General features: G+C 36.2%; 1 protein-coding gene across 2 annotated transcripts in view; it reads right to left on the bottom strand.

Annotated features, from left to right (window-relative positions):
* pora (P450 (cytochrome) oxidoreductase a) overlaps positions 1–16,706 on the bottom strand; it is a 37,137-nt gene that overhangs the window by 13,751 nt on the left and 6,680 nt on the right. The window contains exons 1-5 of one of the 2 annotated variants that reach the window (XM_087269677.1): positions 10,980–11,230; positions 7,723–7,771; positions 7,140–7,268; positions 4,959–5,108; positions 604–728 (exon numbers count right to left, since the gene is read on the bottom strand). In XM_087269677.1, the coding sequence (XP_087125803.1) occupies positions 604–728; positions 4,959–5,108; positions 7,140–7,268; positions 7,723–7,771; positions 10,980–11,029 (503 nt within the window). In that variant the 5' untranslated portion in view covers positions 11,030–11,230. 2 annotated transcript variants of the gene reach the window in all.

Below are 16,706 nucleotides of genomic sequence, written 5' to 3'. Positions count from 1 at the left end.
GTTTCATTCAGAAGTCCAGTTGAAGTCAGAATTATTAGCCCCCCATTGATTTTTTTTTCTTTCTTTTTTTATTATTTCCCAAATGATGTTTAACAGAGCAAGGAAATTTTCACAGTATGTCTGAAAGTATTATTTCTTCTGGAGAAAGTCTTATTTGTTTTATTTTGATTTTAATTTAAAAAAAAAACATTTTAAGATCAATATTATTAGCCTCTTTAAACTATATATTTTTTCGATTCAGTCAACAGAAAAAACCATCATCATACAATAACTTGCCTAATTACCCTAACCTGCCAAGTTAACCTGATTAACCTAGTTAAGCCTTTAAATGTCACTTTAAGCTGTATAGAAGTGTCTTAAAAAAATTTGGTCAAATATTATTTACTGTCATCCTGGCAAAGATAAAATAAATCAGTATTTAGAGATGAGCTATTAAAACTATTATGTTTAGAAATGTGTGGAAAAAAATATTTGTTTAAAACAAATAAAAAAATAAAATAAAATAAAAATCGCCGTTAAACAGAAATTGGGGGGAAAATTAACAGGGAGACTAATAATTCAGAGTGTTTAATAATTGTGACTTCAATGTTTATATTTACTCACTTGCTGTCGTCATCGCCGAGGCCCAAGTCAAAGACTCTTTTCCCACCAAGTTCAGCAAGTCTCTTGTCTGTGTACTTGCCCATGGCATTGTAGTGCTCATATGTTTTATTTCCTAAACCAAACACCTAAAATAATAGAAACAAAAGTAACATGATTAGTGAAAGGAGTAAATAAAACAACAAAACAGAGTAATTGTGATTAAAACCATCCCATACTTTACATGTTTGCCGTCAGTAAAAATATTAAATATTTGTTGATCTTTTAAAGCAAAAGTGTTAAAGTTGTACTCATACATTCAAAACCTCTTCTCCAATTTAATAACACTATTTTCTGAGATACAAAAAACTCTAATACATTCTACATGAGCTGCATGATTCAGAATATACTGAGAATTCTAGTTTATGTTATTAAAAGAGATATTAAAAAGAAACAGGAATGTCTTGGAAAACAAAACTTATAATAAATAAGCACATATACATTTTTGACTAAAACAGACTTTGGTCCATTATGGTAAAATGGACAAAAGTGTGTCTGTAAGCTCATTTGCATATCTATCCTGTCCTGTAGATTCACTGCCGTGATGTTTCCAACCACATGTTTTATCACGCTGTCCCACCACGACCACATAAAATAATCTGAGGACTCTAGGCTGAAACCACAAGGCTTTAATCCAAAAAACAGGTCCAACTCAAGCAGAGCCTGGACATCCATGTCTAGAATCAAAGCAACAGAATATTCAGTGATCCGGTTCCATCCGAAATATTCACGCTAAGAGAGCAGCTCCTCTGGGAGGGAGCTCTAGCTTTGTTTGGCTTCACCATATGTTTCCATTTGGCGATTGAGAACTGATGAGGATTCCATGGGCCCCTTAACTACGAGACTCTGAACTTCACCGACTGCCCAGGAAATAGGTACCACTCCATAAAACGAGCAGGAATTTTGGTGGGTGTCCATCTGCTTGTTAAGATGGCGTGTGAAAAATACTGTTTCTTGGTCCAAACCTCTACTCATTTGAATTGAAAAATTCAAATCACCAATTTTAGAATCAATGTTAAAGGTCCTGTGAAGTGCTTTGAAATGTGCATTTTTATTCAATGTTGTATGTAATATCAACTGAAAAACAAAGAGAGGGCGGGACATAATAAGCTCCTCCCCTTTAAAAAAAAAAAAAGAAGCCAAGACTGTTTTGTTTTTATCTCAGCTCTGCCAGTGAGAGTCGTTCATCTCAAGAGCATCAAATAAAAAACAAATGAAAAGCGTTGTAAAGGGGGGCGGGGCATGTCAGATACTACAGAGCATTTGATTGGTCAAGATTTGATGACAAACTGAAGTAAGCTGCGGTCACATTAGAGTTTGAGCATGCGAAATTCTATCATGTGGCGCTGCGAAAAGGGGCGGGATTAAACTAGCTTATTAGACATTTTTAAAAGCGAGCGATTGCTCCATGTTTTAAATTTCTGTCCAGAGATGTCATGTTTTGATCCTCAATTGTTCTCACGCAGTCAAGTGATGCGATTTTGCAGGTCAGAGTTCACCAAGCTTGAACTTTGCAGCGCAGCAACCTGCGAAACTTGACGCATGACCCCGCGTTTCCAGTCTGACGCATTTGCGTGCGTATGAATTGAAGTCTATGGGAGGAAAAGCCCAGTGTGACCGCAGCTGTATGAGGTGATGTGAAATAAAACGTTGACACATTTAGGTGGAAGTGACAAACTGCAAGCTTTACATGTTTATATCGATTTTATATCAACTAAACGCACATTCTGTCATTGTTTTGTAGCACATTAGCTTATAAATATCATTGAGGACTAAAAAAAAAACATTATTTTAATTTCAATGGACCTTTAATAATATCCCCAGTAGTGTAAATAAACAAATTACCAATAAGCAAATTACTGTAATTGAGTCGTTTTTCACAGAATTGCATTTTACTCAGTAGATTTCAAAAAATGTGAACATTTATTTTAGTACATTTTTAGTTCAGTATTGGTTTTTACAGCACTATTTTCCTTTAACCTTTAGTCACTTCTTTATATTTTCCTGTTTCTTATCAATTTGCTAAGTAGAATATTAAGTCCTGTGATTCTATTATATGAGATTATATGAGATTATGCATCAGTAGGGCTGTGTGATTAATCAAAACCGTTATCGCAATTTGAAACATTACAATTAGCTAATTGCAAGAGGCTGCGATATGAAATAAACAGTGTGATTCAAAAAGAATACCACAACTTTTAAAATCTGTATTTAATCAAAGAAACATGATAACAATAGTTGCTCCTAGCAACCAAATGAGGGACCAAATGAAACTTAAAGAAGCTTTCTTAAATCGACAACAGAAAGACCTAGCCAATTAAGTAAGCACATTTTCGTTCCACCCGATCAGAATTGCGCAACCGAACTACGCTTAAAGCCCACAAAAAAACAAACAAACAGGAACGTGCGAACAAGTAGGATGATGGCGTCTTCCGCTTCAGAAGCATTAATAGATGAATTCATATCAAAGAAAAACAGCATGTCGGTGATATGGGAAAATTTTGCTTTCAAAGTCACAAGGTGCGTCCCAAATCACATACTTGTGCGCTATTCTAGGCCATTTTGTAGTATAAATTGTGTAAGTAGTGCGTTCACACTGAAAACTTTAAAAATAAGAAGTGCACTTGATTAACCCGGATGATGCACTCATTCAGCCGCTATAATGAAGTGTGTAATGATGGACACTTCACGCACTCAACAGTCACAGATTTGCTCACGTAGTAAAAGGGTGGAGCTATTGTGCGCACATGTTGGATTACTTTATTTTGGATTGTGAAAGTAAAATTCTTCTACGAGAGTGATTATAGCGCCACCCGATGGTAAATGCAGTTTTACTCAAGGCAGGTATTATTTGGTACTTTGGTCATTTATTTCACTAATTTGGCGACCGTCAAAAGTCAGCAGGGAAACGGTTGGAATTTCCTCTCAGTAAAAAACAGTATTCCATTTGGGATGACACTACATGCATACTCTACTGTTGAGTGTGTAAGTGCATAAGTACATAGTGCATAAGTGCATAGTGCGCCATTTGGAACACAGCTTCTAACACCGAACAAAAACAGGTAATTTGTAAAAGCTGAACGAGGAAATACAACCACCAGCATTTAAAAAAGCACCATAGACAGCTCTATCAGGAGTGTCCTGCTAAAAATCAAGTAAAAGTTTCGCTAGTGACACCTAATCTAGTTGCAAGCAACAGCAAAGTACAATTTTAGAGTTGTTTGCAGCTGTTACACCATATGAAAAAAACACAAAGGCACCAGGAGATAATTAATGCCATAACTCACTAATGTTTGCTCTAGAGAAAAATGAGTGTTCAATTTCTAAATATTTATAAACAAATTTGAATACAAATTGGAGTTAGTTAATATGTTTTCAGTTCATTTTACTAACACTCACTGCATACAGATTATTGAGCTTAAGCGTGGCTACAAAATTAAATCGCAAATCAAATCGAAATCAAAATATCTGTTAAAGTTTTTTTTTTTATATTTTCCCCAAATTGCAAAGCCCTATGCATCAGACAGACTAATCTCAAAATATGGATGCTTCAGAAATATAGCTAACATGTACAGTGTGGAAGCATTGAAAAGATTCCAAACAGACAAAAAATCCTTACATGCAACAACATCTGACAGACTGTCTGAATACATGACAATAATGAAGATGAAGAAAGCCTACTGTATGATGACTGAAATCTCCAAATGGCCTTAAACAATAACTAAATGCACTACAGAATATTACGTTTTCAAACACATGAAGAACAAGAAAACAGCACTGATGTCAGCTTTATTTTTAAATTAGATTAAGGGTATAAGGTGGAATCATTTTCACAGTGCAATACTTACGATTCTCTACTCCCAAGTACTTTCTGAAGGACTACTTTTTACTCTTACTTTCAGTATTATTATTATTGGCAAGTAATGGTACTTTTACTTCAGTTTTTTTTTTCAATTCTCTTTTTTTACCACTGCATATCCCACATTAAAGTGAATCATTTACAAAAATCAAAGTTTAAACAGTCTCTAAACCTTACTGTATTCCAGAAACCACTCTCTCAATGATTTATAAAAGATTAAATCCTATCTGACCATCTAAGATGCATGGACAGACAATATGATCATGATTTTCAAAAATAATACAGCATATTATGAGCATATATTATCATTTGTTGTATGACATCTGATGTGATTTGGACCAAGAAACGGTGACACCTGGCGTCAGACTGAAAATAGACGAATGGTTTATCTGATACATTCTCTTTAGTTTGGTTAGAGACAATACTAGCTTCCTATGGGCTTTTCTGAGGTTATACTCACAGCAAAATTAACCCCCTCCAGATCGTCATCTGTCCCTTGCAACCAATCATAGAACTCCTGAGCGTTGTCTGTAGGGTCTCCCTCTCCATAGGTTGCCATGCAGAACACAGCCATCGATTTAGGAATCTCTTTCAGTCGGGACAACTCAGACTGTGAATGGGATTGAAGATATTAATTTACAAGTCAAAAGAGTAAAAAAGAGTAAAAAAGCACAGAACAATTCTTATCTTAAGTGATTTTTAATGTACCCCATATTTACCATTTTAAAGATTCCTAATTTTGTTTTGATGGTTTATAATGAATAGTTTAAACATTCATGCAGGTTTAATAATCCTTTAAATTACTTGCAATATCCTTTGCAGCATCATTTTTTTCTGCACAAGGTCTGAAATGGTTCATTTCAGCATCTGGTCTCTCAAAACCCCACATTTCGACAACCTATTCTGCTCTGATTATTCTATTCTGACTGTGATTCGTCAGATCATAGCCCAGGCTATTCTGATTGGTCAGATCATGCAATAATCTGTTCTGATTGGTCAGATGGCCCATTCTGTTCTGATTGGTCTACAGTTTACAGTGTTTGTCAGGGAAAAAAGCTCATTTGTAGTGATTTGAATAGTTTCAATGGTGTGATTGTCAATGTGCCCCATTTAAACAATTTTAAAGTTTCCTAATTTTGTTTTGGTGGTAAATAAAGTTTCAAACATCCACCATGTCTAAAAATCATGTTAATTTCTCAAATTATGCTTTGCAGCATCTCACAAGGTCTGAAATGGTTAATTTCAGGATCTGGTCTCTTAAAACCCCACATCTAACAAACTATGACAGTGTTTATCAGAAAAAAAACCCACTTTATAGCTGTTGACCATGTTCTTAAACAGCGCTGATTTGGCATTGTGTTCACGTGCTCAACAGAAATGACAGTGATTGGCCATGAAGGTCATCAGTTCATTAAATTGACCACTGTTTACGGAGTGTAACCACAGATACAGGGACACTGAAGTGTTTTAAAGCCATGAAGATCAGTTGATTAATCAGCGGATCGCTCATATGTCTGCTTATAAACAGAGCAGCTGATCTCCACGGCTTTAAAACGCTCCAGTATCTGTGGCTACATTCAGTAAACATCGGTGAGTTCGGTGAACTGATGACCTTCTCGGCCAATCGCAGTCATTTCTGTTGAGCACGTAAACACAATGGCAAATCAGCAGTGTTTAAGAATGCGCTCAACATCGCTCAAATGGGAAATGGACATTTTTAAAATTTCAGTACAGATTGGTTTCAAATTCCACTAACGTGACAACAGTAATAAGACCAGTAAAATGATGTAATTTTTAAAGTGTCCCATATACAGAATTTTTAAGTTTCCTAATTTTGTTTTGGTGGTTTCCAATAAACGGTTTACACAATGCAGCATCAATCTTTTCTCATAAGGTATAAAAGATTTATTTCAGGATCTGGTTTCTAAAAACATCACCTTTTTGACAACCTACGCTGCTCTGATTGGTCTATTCTGATTGTGATTGGCCAGATCATGGCCCAGGCTGCTCTGATTGGTCGGATCATGTCATTATCTGTTCTGGTTGGTCAGATGACCCATTATGTTCTGATTAGTCTGCCATTTACAGTATTTGTCCGAAAAGTGAAAAAAACAGAAAGAACAGTAACAATAATTGAAGATCAATATAGGTGTTGGTTACATACAGAGAGGGAAGACCATAGATTATTAGCCATGGGCGATATTATGAGGGGGAAAAAGAAAAAATTTGACTTATCGTAATAACAATAAAACTATTAAATAATTTATTAGTACAGAAATACAAGTGCAACAGTTTGCGTGTTTGAGCAAGTTTTCGAATACCTTTTACTGACAAACTTTACCTCTAAATTCACCTGATAACACTAGTCGAGTGTTTAAAGTAACTATATTTGTGTTAGTTTTTGAAAATAATTTTAGGTTCGCCCATCCCTTAACAGCATTATGCAAACTTTATCCAAACATACGTAGGTTTGTGCAGACAATTAAGCCAGAATTACCAATGACTTATTTCAGGCAGAGAAAATATCTCCATTTATCAAACATTCACACTGAAAAAACAACTATATTACACATTAAATGAAAGATAATGTCTGAAAATGCACAACGAGGCATCAAACAGGCAGCAATAATGGCTACAGTACCATGTCATACTCCTCTGGGTCAGCTGCCATCCCTTTCATGCCATAGCGATGGGCATCTTTTGAAAGTCGGTTAGCAAATTCTTCACCAGTCCCTGTTTGGGATCCGTAAAACACCACAACGCTTCGATTCTAGAATAGAAGATGCAGAAAACAGTTAAACAGTTCAACAATATAAATATTAAAAAAATATTTGGATTTGAACAAAATTTATTTATTAACAAAATAGTTGCGGAAATCAGTGTTCATTTCGTTGGCGTATAATTTTCATCATATTATTCATCATTGACATTTTCCTCAACGAATAAAGATGTTATGAAAATGTTTAGAGATAGACTATTGTTAAAAGATGCGAGTTCTCCAGCAGTATATAATTAGAATATAATGAGACAACAACTTTTAAAGATATGTATAATTAATTTCCTGATTCAGATTTCAGTCAACTAAATCTAGAATATATTTAGAAGTATCTTACGAAATTAGGTTGACTTAAACTACAATGAATTCAGAAGACAAAAATGTCACAAAAAAAATATTTTTTTTAATTAAAAGATTAAATCAATATCAACATTGGTGGAGATCTCACCGTTTTCTTCATTTTCTCAATAAAGCTGGTCTCACGTATTGGTGCTGTTCTATAAAAAGAGAAAAAAATAAGAAGAGGGAGAGAAAGAGAGAACACATATGTGAAAAGGCTGAAAAGCATGCCAGACCAACTCTTTTGGTAATGAATAGGGGATTGAGCCATTCATTTCTTGGCCTTTTCCACACAGGAGAACTTCCTGAAGTTCACACCCCTCCGAGAGCAGCGCAGCATTAGAGCACGTCTGCTTTCAGTCATTGTTCAACTAATGAAAACCACAAACTTTCATGCTAACTCAGCAATGAAGAACAGAAGGTGGCCTCAAAGTGTAAAAAAGGATGTAAGTTTGATCTGGACTTTTTATTTTTACAGCTAAAGCATATTATATTAATCAAATGAGACTTTTATTATGACATGGATTTCCATATAATGCAGCACTACTGTTTTTAACATTTTTAACAATAAAAAGAAATGTTTTTTAACATCAAATCAGCATTTCAGTTTGATTTCTGAAGGATTGTGTGACACTGTAGAGTTATTTTCAGATTTACCACCTCAAAAATTGCACGTCTTGGACGTCTTGCACTTTATTGCACCGGGTGTATTATATGGCCCGAAGAGTGAAAGCACTTCCACAAAACCATAAACACCATCTGATATATCCATTACAATACCAAAATATTATTTCTTAAAGTCAACCAATTAATTTTGCAGACAAATAATCATCCCATTATTCATCAACCATATTTTTCACTGATGAAAACAGGAAAAAAATAGATAAAAATAAAAAGATAAAAAGTTTTAAATTTCAAAAACTGTGACAAAAGTGTAGTGACATTTTCATCAATGAATAAAGACAAAATGAAAATGTTTAGGGGGAAACAAATTGTTTAAAGGTCAAAAAGATGTTAAAAGCTAGTTCTCTAGGAGTATATAATGAGCTTATTACATTTTTTTGTCAACAAAATCTACCCTGTAAACCATATCTGTCAATTCAGTTTCCGTAATTTGTGATTTACTAATGTTTTCTGTTTATTTACGGTTGTGAATTGCATTATGGGACATTGATCTCTGCTCTGTCAACTTTTGATGTTGAAAATTCAACTCTACAGTTTAACAAAGTGACTTTTATTGATCTTTTAACAGTTTGAAAATTATATAATGAATAAGAAATAATATATAGAGAAATAAATAGTAAAATAACAGAAAATGTACTGGCAGTTTATTATAAGAGTTTTGTAGCGTAATTTACAACATCAAAACAGACAACATATCACTATAAACTATTAAAAATGTCAATAAAAGTTTTTCAAACTTTTCAAGGTTAAAAATTGTTGGAAGAACAATCAAGATCCCATAATGCAATTTAAAAGCATAAATAAATGCAGTAAAACTGAAAACATGAATCTCAAAATACAGAAAACGGCTAATTTATAGATATTTTTACAGTGTAAACAACATTTATTGGAGTAAAATCTTATGAAATTTACTCAACTAAAACTACAATGAATTCAGAAAATAAAAATATCACTAAACCAACAATTCAACCAATTCATAACTAAAAGCACTACCACGAAATCTTAAACACACTTAAAATTTCCATTACAACACCAAAACACTGCTTTTAACAGCAAACATTTAATTTATCAAGATTTTTTCACTGACAGAAACTTGAAAAGACTACATAAAAATCTGTTTTAGATTTGAAAAACTGACAAAAATGTAGTGACATTTTCATCAACGAATAAAGACAAAACAAAACATTTAGGGAGAAAGACACATTTAAAAGGTTAAAAATGTTTTGTTCTCCAGGAGTATACAATGACCTTATTAAAATGTTTGAGATTTGCATGATTAATGTTATGATTTAGGTTTTAATCAACTAAAACTACACTGTAAAAATGTTCATTAACAGTTTCCTTATTTTTTTTATTCATAACTGTTTTCCATTTATTAACGGTTGTGAATTGCATTATAGGAGCTCTGCTCTGTCGACTCTGATGTTGAAGTTTTAACTTTAACAAAGTGACATTTATTAACATTTTAATGGTTTGGTTGGTGCCAGTGGTGTAATGGTTAGTGCGTCAAGCCGTCAACACACACATTCCGGTGCTCATGGCGACCAGAGTTCGATTCCACCTCGCAGTCCTTTGCTGATCCTTACCCTCTCTACTCTCAATGCTTTTCTGTCAATTATCTTTTCTTTCCTATCCAAAAAAAGGCGAAAACCCCCAAATAATTATATAATAAAAAAAAAACATTTTAATAGTTTGAAATAATAAAAAGTATAAGAAGTAATAAATATCAGAATAAGTCTTTTTGAAGTGTAATACAACACCAATCCAGACAATATATCACTATAAACTATTAAAAATCTTCATAAAAGTCACAATGTTTTTTTTTTACTTTTCAAGGTTAAGGCATTGAAAGAAAGATCAAGGTCCCATAGTGTAATTCAAAAGTATAAATAAATAAAAAATAAAAATATAGAATCAGAAAATACAGAAAACTGCTAATTTACAGACTTTAGTGCATGTGTATTTATTTGTATTTTACATGTATATTATCTTTACTTGAATAAAACTACAATTAATTCAGAAAACAAAAATATCATTAAAACAACAATTCAAGCAATCCCTAACAGCGAAAGCACTTCCATAAAATCCTAAACACACTTGAAATTTCCATTACAATGCCAAAAACACTACTTTTATTGGCAACCATTTAATTTCGCTGACAAATAATTGAACCGATTACTAAAATATACTAAATAGTATATTTAGTTGCCTAAATCTTTCAAAACTCACTCAACTAAAACTAGACTGAAGCTATAAAGAATTCAGAAGACTAAAATATCTCTAAAACAACATTTCAACCAATCCCTATAAGAGCGAAAGCACTTCCACAAAATCATACCACTACATAAGACCAAAATCCCTTCCACTAAATCATCAACACACTTAAAATTTCCATTACAACACCAAAAACACTTCTTTTTAAAGTAAACCCTTTTATTTTGCTGACAAATCGTTTATCCTATTATTCATCAACAACATCTGTCAACTAAATAATATATTTACTCAACTAAAACTAAACTATAAAGAATTCAGAAGACTAAAATATCCCTAAAACAACATTGCAAGCAATCCTTAAAACCGAAAGCACTTCTACAAAATTATAAACAGCATCTGATAAATCCATTACAACACTGAAAAGCCTTTCTTTTTAAAAAGTCAACCATCCATCTGTCCCAAACTAACCTCTCTGCGGCGTCCAGTCTGTCCTGAGGCAAAGAGAACATGCATCCCATGACTGGGGAAAAGAGCCTGCGCTTTAGAGTTCGGCATGCAGATCTCTTTTGGTTCGTCTCTTGCTCAACATGAAGGACTTTCTCAGACTGCTCGAGAGCTAAAGTTGATTAGGAGGCTCTGTTGAAAACACACAGCTCTTGAGCGCAAGGAAAGAAGAGGCGTGAGGCTCATTCTCTCTCGCTCTCCCCCTCCATCTGGCCAGAGCACAGCGTTCGCAAGGCAACATGAATATACAACATTTCCCATGGATCTCTGCAAGCGAGGAACCCCCACCCCATTTCAGACTCGCACACAAGCTACCACTGCGTACACAGGGAGCTCATTTCCCTCCCTTTCCAAGCCTAATAAAACAGAAATGAGCACCAAAAATCAGAAGCCAATCTAAATATCTGGATCAATTTGTAACAAAAATGATTTTGTGTGTGCTTCACTGTGAATGTCGAGTAATTGATTAAAGCAATTAAGGAAGAAAGACTGGAGGAGTTGTTTAGGATTTTGGCAAGACGACTGGATCTGGCTGAACAAAAGTAATGTGAAGCAGGAAGCGGAGAGAATTGGAAGTGTTCCTGCGCTTCCTGATACTATAGTTCTTTACTTGCACATCCTTTCCTCCTGCGTTGTTTTCCTCTTGTTTATTAATCAATGTTATTCCTGTTTTCGCACAACAATGAATTATTGCCGATAAGTGACTGTAAGGTCAAAGATGAGAAGTAAACTAAACTTTTACATTAGAAACCATGTTTTTCCATACAGCCTGTTTCTGTCACATTAAAGAAAAAAGAAATTGCAATTTTTCATGTCACGTCTGTGTATCATACTACAGTGCAATATTTAAGGTAATATAATTAAATATATTAATAATTCATGTAAAGAAAAATAAGAATTTGCAGACAGAAACTTAAAATACTGCCTTTTTCTTGCAATTCCTTCATTTTCTTTTCAGCTTAGTCCCTTTATTAATCAGGGTTCGCCAAAGCGGAATGAACCGCCAACTTATCCAGAACGTTTTACAAAGCGGATGCCCTTCCAGCTGTAACCAATCACTGGGAAACACCAACACAATCCCTTTCACACACATACACTACACTGTAAAACCCAAAATGTTAAGGTAACTCAAAGCATTTGAGGAAACCGATTGCAACAAACCATTTAAGTTTAAAAACTAATCCTAATGAGTACTGTGAACCTAATACATTTGAGTAAATGAAGCAATTTGAGCACAGTAAAACCCAATAAGCTAAGGCAACTCAAATCGTTTGAAGGAAACCGATTGCTACAAACCACTTGAGTTGGTAATTTACAGGGCTGCATTTACACTGCAGATATTGATGGTCAATTCCGATTTTGTGACTGTATTCAATTTTTTTGATGACCTGCTTCTCTTTTAAAAGTGACTCGTATCCGGTCGTCTACACAGCACGCAGCAAAGGCGCAATGACCAGGAAAAAAAGTGTGGGCACTCACTAACAGCTGATAATTAAAGAGTGCTCTTTTTTCTATTCCTGTATGTAATCTGTTCGCAGCCAGGTTTTCTTTCTTCAGGATTCTTTGATGAATAGAAATTTACTTGAAATGGAGTTTAATGTAAATGTCTTTGTCAATTTTGATTTAAAAGGCACCTATTTTACCATTTTACAAGATGTAAGGTAAGCCTTTATTGTCTCCAGAATGCACGTCCATGTCTGCTTCTTATCATGCATTAAGCCTGATTTATACTTCTGCGTCAGGTGACCGGCGTAACCCACGGCGCATGCAACGCGCGTGGCTGTGCATTTATACTTCTGTGCACTGTCTCTGTTGGTCTGCATTAACACTTCCGAAACGCTAATGGGCAGTGAGGTGTAAATGTTCCTCTGTGTCGAGTTTCTTTGCTGTTGTTTTGCTTTTCCTAAACACTTCTGGGATGTACAAGTGGCTCAAACTTGCTCATTTTGAGGCAGGAACCGGCGGACGTGCAACAACTTTAACTATGAGGTAAACATAAAACAAAACTTTCCATCCGGAGCTCCTTCACGGGACTCCACACTTGTAAACAATCGCTCGCGCCATTCGCGCAGCTCTCGGTCCCGCCCAGACTCGTCAACGCTACCAAGCCGACCAATCACAGAGCTTACGCTAAGCGTCATTGCGACGTGTAGTTACAATTTTTGAGAGGTGCACGTCAGTGACGGCGACGGCCACGGCGAAGGGCTATGCGTCAGCGCCGTAGCATACGCCGGCGTTTGACGCAGAAGTATAAATCAGCCTTTACATTAGATAAACAGCAGTCAGTGAACTTGGATGAAGCTGAAATAAGGTCACTAGTCAACATTTTATTCAAGCCTTTTTGAAATGTTGAGTCACACTTTCAGTACACACACACACACACACACACACACACACACACACACACACACACACAAACACTTACTGACACCATTCAGCTGTGGTGATTATAGTGGGTAAGAATTACAGAGATCTAACTGTCTTTATTGCAAACATGTTCTGTTTTAAACTAATAAAATTAATCACTAAGGTACAGCTGATCACAGAGAGCTGTAATACATGTTTTAATTTCAGTTTCTTTGCAAAAATGTTCTGTGGACATGTGTATACATGTTATTATAGAAACATGGTGCCTGTCAATCTATTCGATGGGTGGGGAAAACCGCATTCCTATGTCCCGTTGCGGTGGGCCTCAAAATTACTGGGATTTGGGTCCTATTTTAAAATCAGGAGATTTTAAAAAAAGAGACTTTTTGTCCTAATATCACTTCAATATGCCATCTAAGCTGAGTGATCAGGGGAGAAGGGCCTTAGTCAGGAAGGTGATCAATAACCAAATGGTCACTCTGTCTGAACTCCAGTGTTCTTCTGTGGAGAGAGGGGAACCTTACAAAAGGACAACCATCTGTGCAGCAATCCACCAATCAGGCCTGTATGGTAGAGTGGTCAAAGGAAAGCCACTCCTCGCCTGAAATTTGCCAAAAGGCATCTGAAGGACTCTCAGACCATAAGAAACAAAATTCTCTGGTCTGATGAGACTAAAATTGAACTCTTCGGAGCAAATGCCAGGCGTTACGTTTGGAGAAAACCAGGCACCGCTCATCACCAGGCTAATACCATCCCTACAATGAAGCACGGTGGTGGCAGCGTCATGCTGTGGGGATGTTTTTCAGCAGCAGGAACTAGAGGACTAGTCAGGATAGAGGGAAAGATGAATGCAGCAATGTACAGAGACATCCTGAATGAAAACCTGCTTCAGAGTGCTCTTGACCTCAGACTGGGGCGATAGTTCATCTTCCAACAGGACAATGACCCAAAGCACTCCGCCAAAATATCAATGGAGTGGCTTCACAACAACTCTGTGAATGTCCTTGAGTGGCCCGGCCAGAGCCCAAACCTAAATCCTATTGAACAACTTTGGAGATATCTGAAAATACCTGTACACCGTCGCTTCCCATCCAACCTGATACAGTTTGAGAGGTACTGCAAAGAGGAATGGGCTGAAATTCCCAAAGACTGGTGTGCTAAGCTTGTGGCATCATATTCAAAAAGACTAGAGGCTGTAATTGCTGCCAAAGGTGCATCAACAAAGTATTGATCAAAGGCTGTGAATACTGTTCTATGGATACTTTCCTTATCTCCTTATTTTGTTCAAATGCTTTCTGACGAATGAAGCATGAATATTTTGCATGCAGTATGTCTGTGAGCGTTACAAGCTATGAGAAAGAGAACGAGCTGTGACGCATCAAATCAGAGCTTATTAATATTTACAACTGTTCGAAATATGGTCAAAACAGAGCCTTACATTCTATAGGGTTATTCCTCTGCTTATAAATGAGCATATAAATCTGTTTCTGGACCATTTTAGTAAGCCACAAACGATGTAGATAGCAGAGAACACTTGAACATATTGAATCAACTAACTCTATGGCACCATTAAAAAGTTTTAATAATACAGAACGTTTGAACACAACCATCCCTTGATACATTCCTAGCAGGATTTCATAAAACCATTCAAGAACAAAAACATCCTGTGACTCCATCTAAACAAACACTGCACACTTTCAACTTTCCAATAAACATCATCTACGTTTATTAGTTAATTCTCAGATATATTACCAACCGAGGCGTTGACGCGTCTCTTCTAGACTATGAAAACATCAGGACATTCACTTTTGACAAATTTATGGAAATGAGTAAACAACGCAAAAGCTGTCGGCATTAACAACAACACTAAAGCACTGTGTGCATGAACTGCGTCTGGGTTGCTGCAGACCATAACGCTGAGACAGAATGTAACGCACTCACATTCTCTCGATCCCATGATGTCAACACTTTGCAATGCTGGAACCAATGACCAACCGAACCACAAAGTGCTTTAGGAACGAGCCATAGTGCGGATACAATGCTTTGTTCAAACAAGGCCAAAGGTCTTTGGGGAGAAGAAATATAATTGGTCTGTCCAACTAAAATATTAGCGTAAATCTGAAGCTCAAAACAGACACAGAGTGAAACTAATAGGTCAATTTTATACTGTCACATACAGTTGAAGACAGAATTTTTAGCCCCCATTTATTTTTTCCCTAAATTCTGTTCATTTTTTTGCCAACACCTTTCTAATCATAATAGTTTTAATAATTCCTCTCTAATAAATCATTTACTCTATCTTTGCCTTGATGACAGTAAATAATATTTGACTAGATATTTTTTCAGCTTAAAGTGACATTTAAAGGCTTAACTAAAAAAAGTAAAGTTTGTTAACAACTTTTATGGTGGCTTGAGAAGGCCTAGTCTGAAAGTTTGAAGAATTTAAGTAGTTTTTAAAAAGTTTCAAATGAGTTGGCAGAAATAGGTAGATAAATAGGTTGCTAAGGTTTTGTTAGGGTTTGCTGTGTGGTTGCTAAGGTGTTGCTAGGCGGTTGCTAGGGTGTTAACTGGTTGTTAGGTGGTTGCTAAGATGTTACTAGGTGATTGCTATGGTGTTCTGAGTGGTTGCTAAGGTGTTGCTAGGTGGTTGTTAGGGTGTTCTGAATGGTTGCTAAGGTGTTGCTATGCGGTTGCTAAGTTGTTCTGAATGGTTGCTAAGGTGTTCCTAGGTGGTTGCTAAGGTATTGCTAGGGTGTTCTGAGTGGTTGCTAAGGTGTTGCTAAGTGGTTGCTAAGGTGTTGCTAGGGTTTTCTGGGTGGTTGCTAAGGTGTTGCTAGGTGGTTACTAGGGTGTTCTGAGTGGTTGCTAAGATGTTGCTAGGTGGTTGCTAGGGTGTTCAGACTGGTTGCTAGGCGATTGCTAAGGTGTTGTTAGGTGATTGCTATGGTGTTCTGAGTGGTTGCTAGGTGGTTTCTAAGGTGTAACTAGGGTGTTTGGAGTGGTTGCTAGGCGGTTGGTAAGGTGTAGCTAGGTGGTCGCTAATTGTTATAGGTGCTTGCTAAGGTGTTGCAAGGTGATTGCTATGGTGTTCTGAGTGGTTGCTAGGTGGTTTCTAAGGTGTAACTAGTGTGTTTGTAGTGGCTGCTAGGCGGTTACTAAGGTGTAGCTAGGTGGTTGTCAAGTTGTTATAGGTGCTTGCTAAGGTGTTACTAGGTGGTTGCTAGGGTGTTCTGAGGGGTTGGTAGACGGTTGCTAAGGTGTTGCTAGGCGGTTGTTAGGATGTTCTGAATATTGCTAAGTTGTTGCTAGGTGGTAGCTAGGGTG

This window comes from Danio rerio, chromosome 10 (genome assembly GCF_052040795.2).
Source record: "Danio rerio strain M-AB ecotype USA chromosome 10, GRCz13ab, whole genome shotgun sequence".
NCBI classification, from domain to species: domain Eukaryota; kingdom Metazoa; phylum Chordata; class Actinopteri; order Cypriniformes; family Danionidae; genus Danio; species Danio rerio.
The sequence above is the reverse complement of the archived record's forward strand: the minus strand, read 5'-3'. Positions and strand labels throughout refer to the sequence as shown.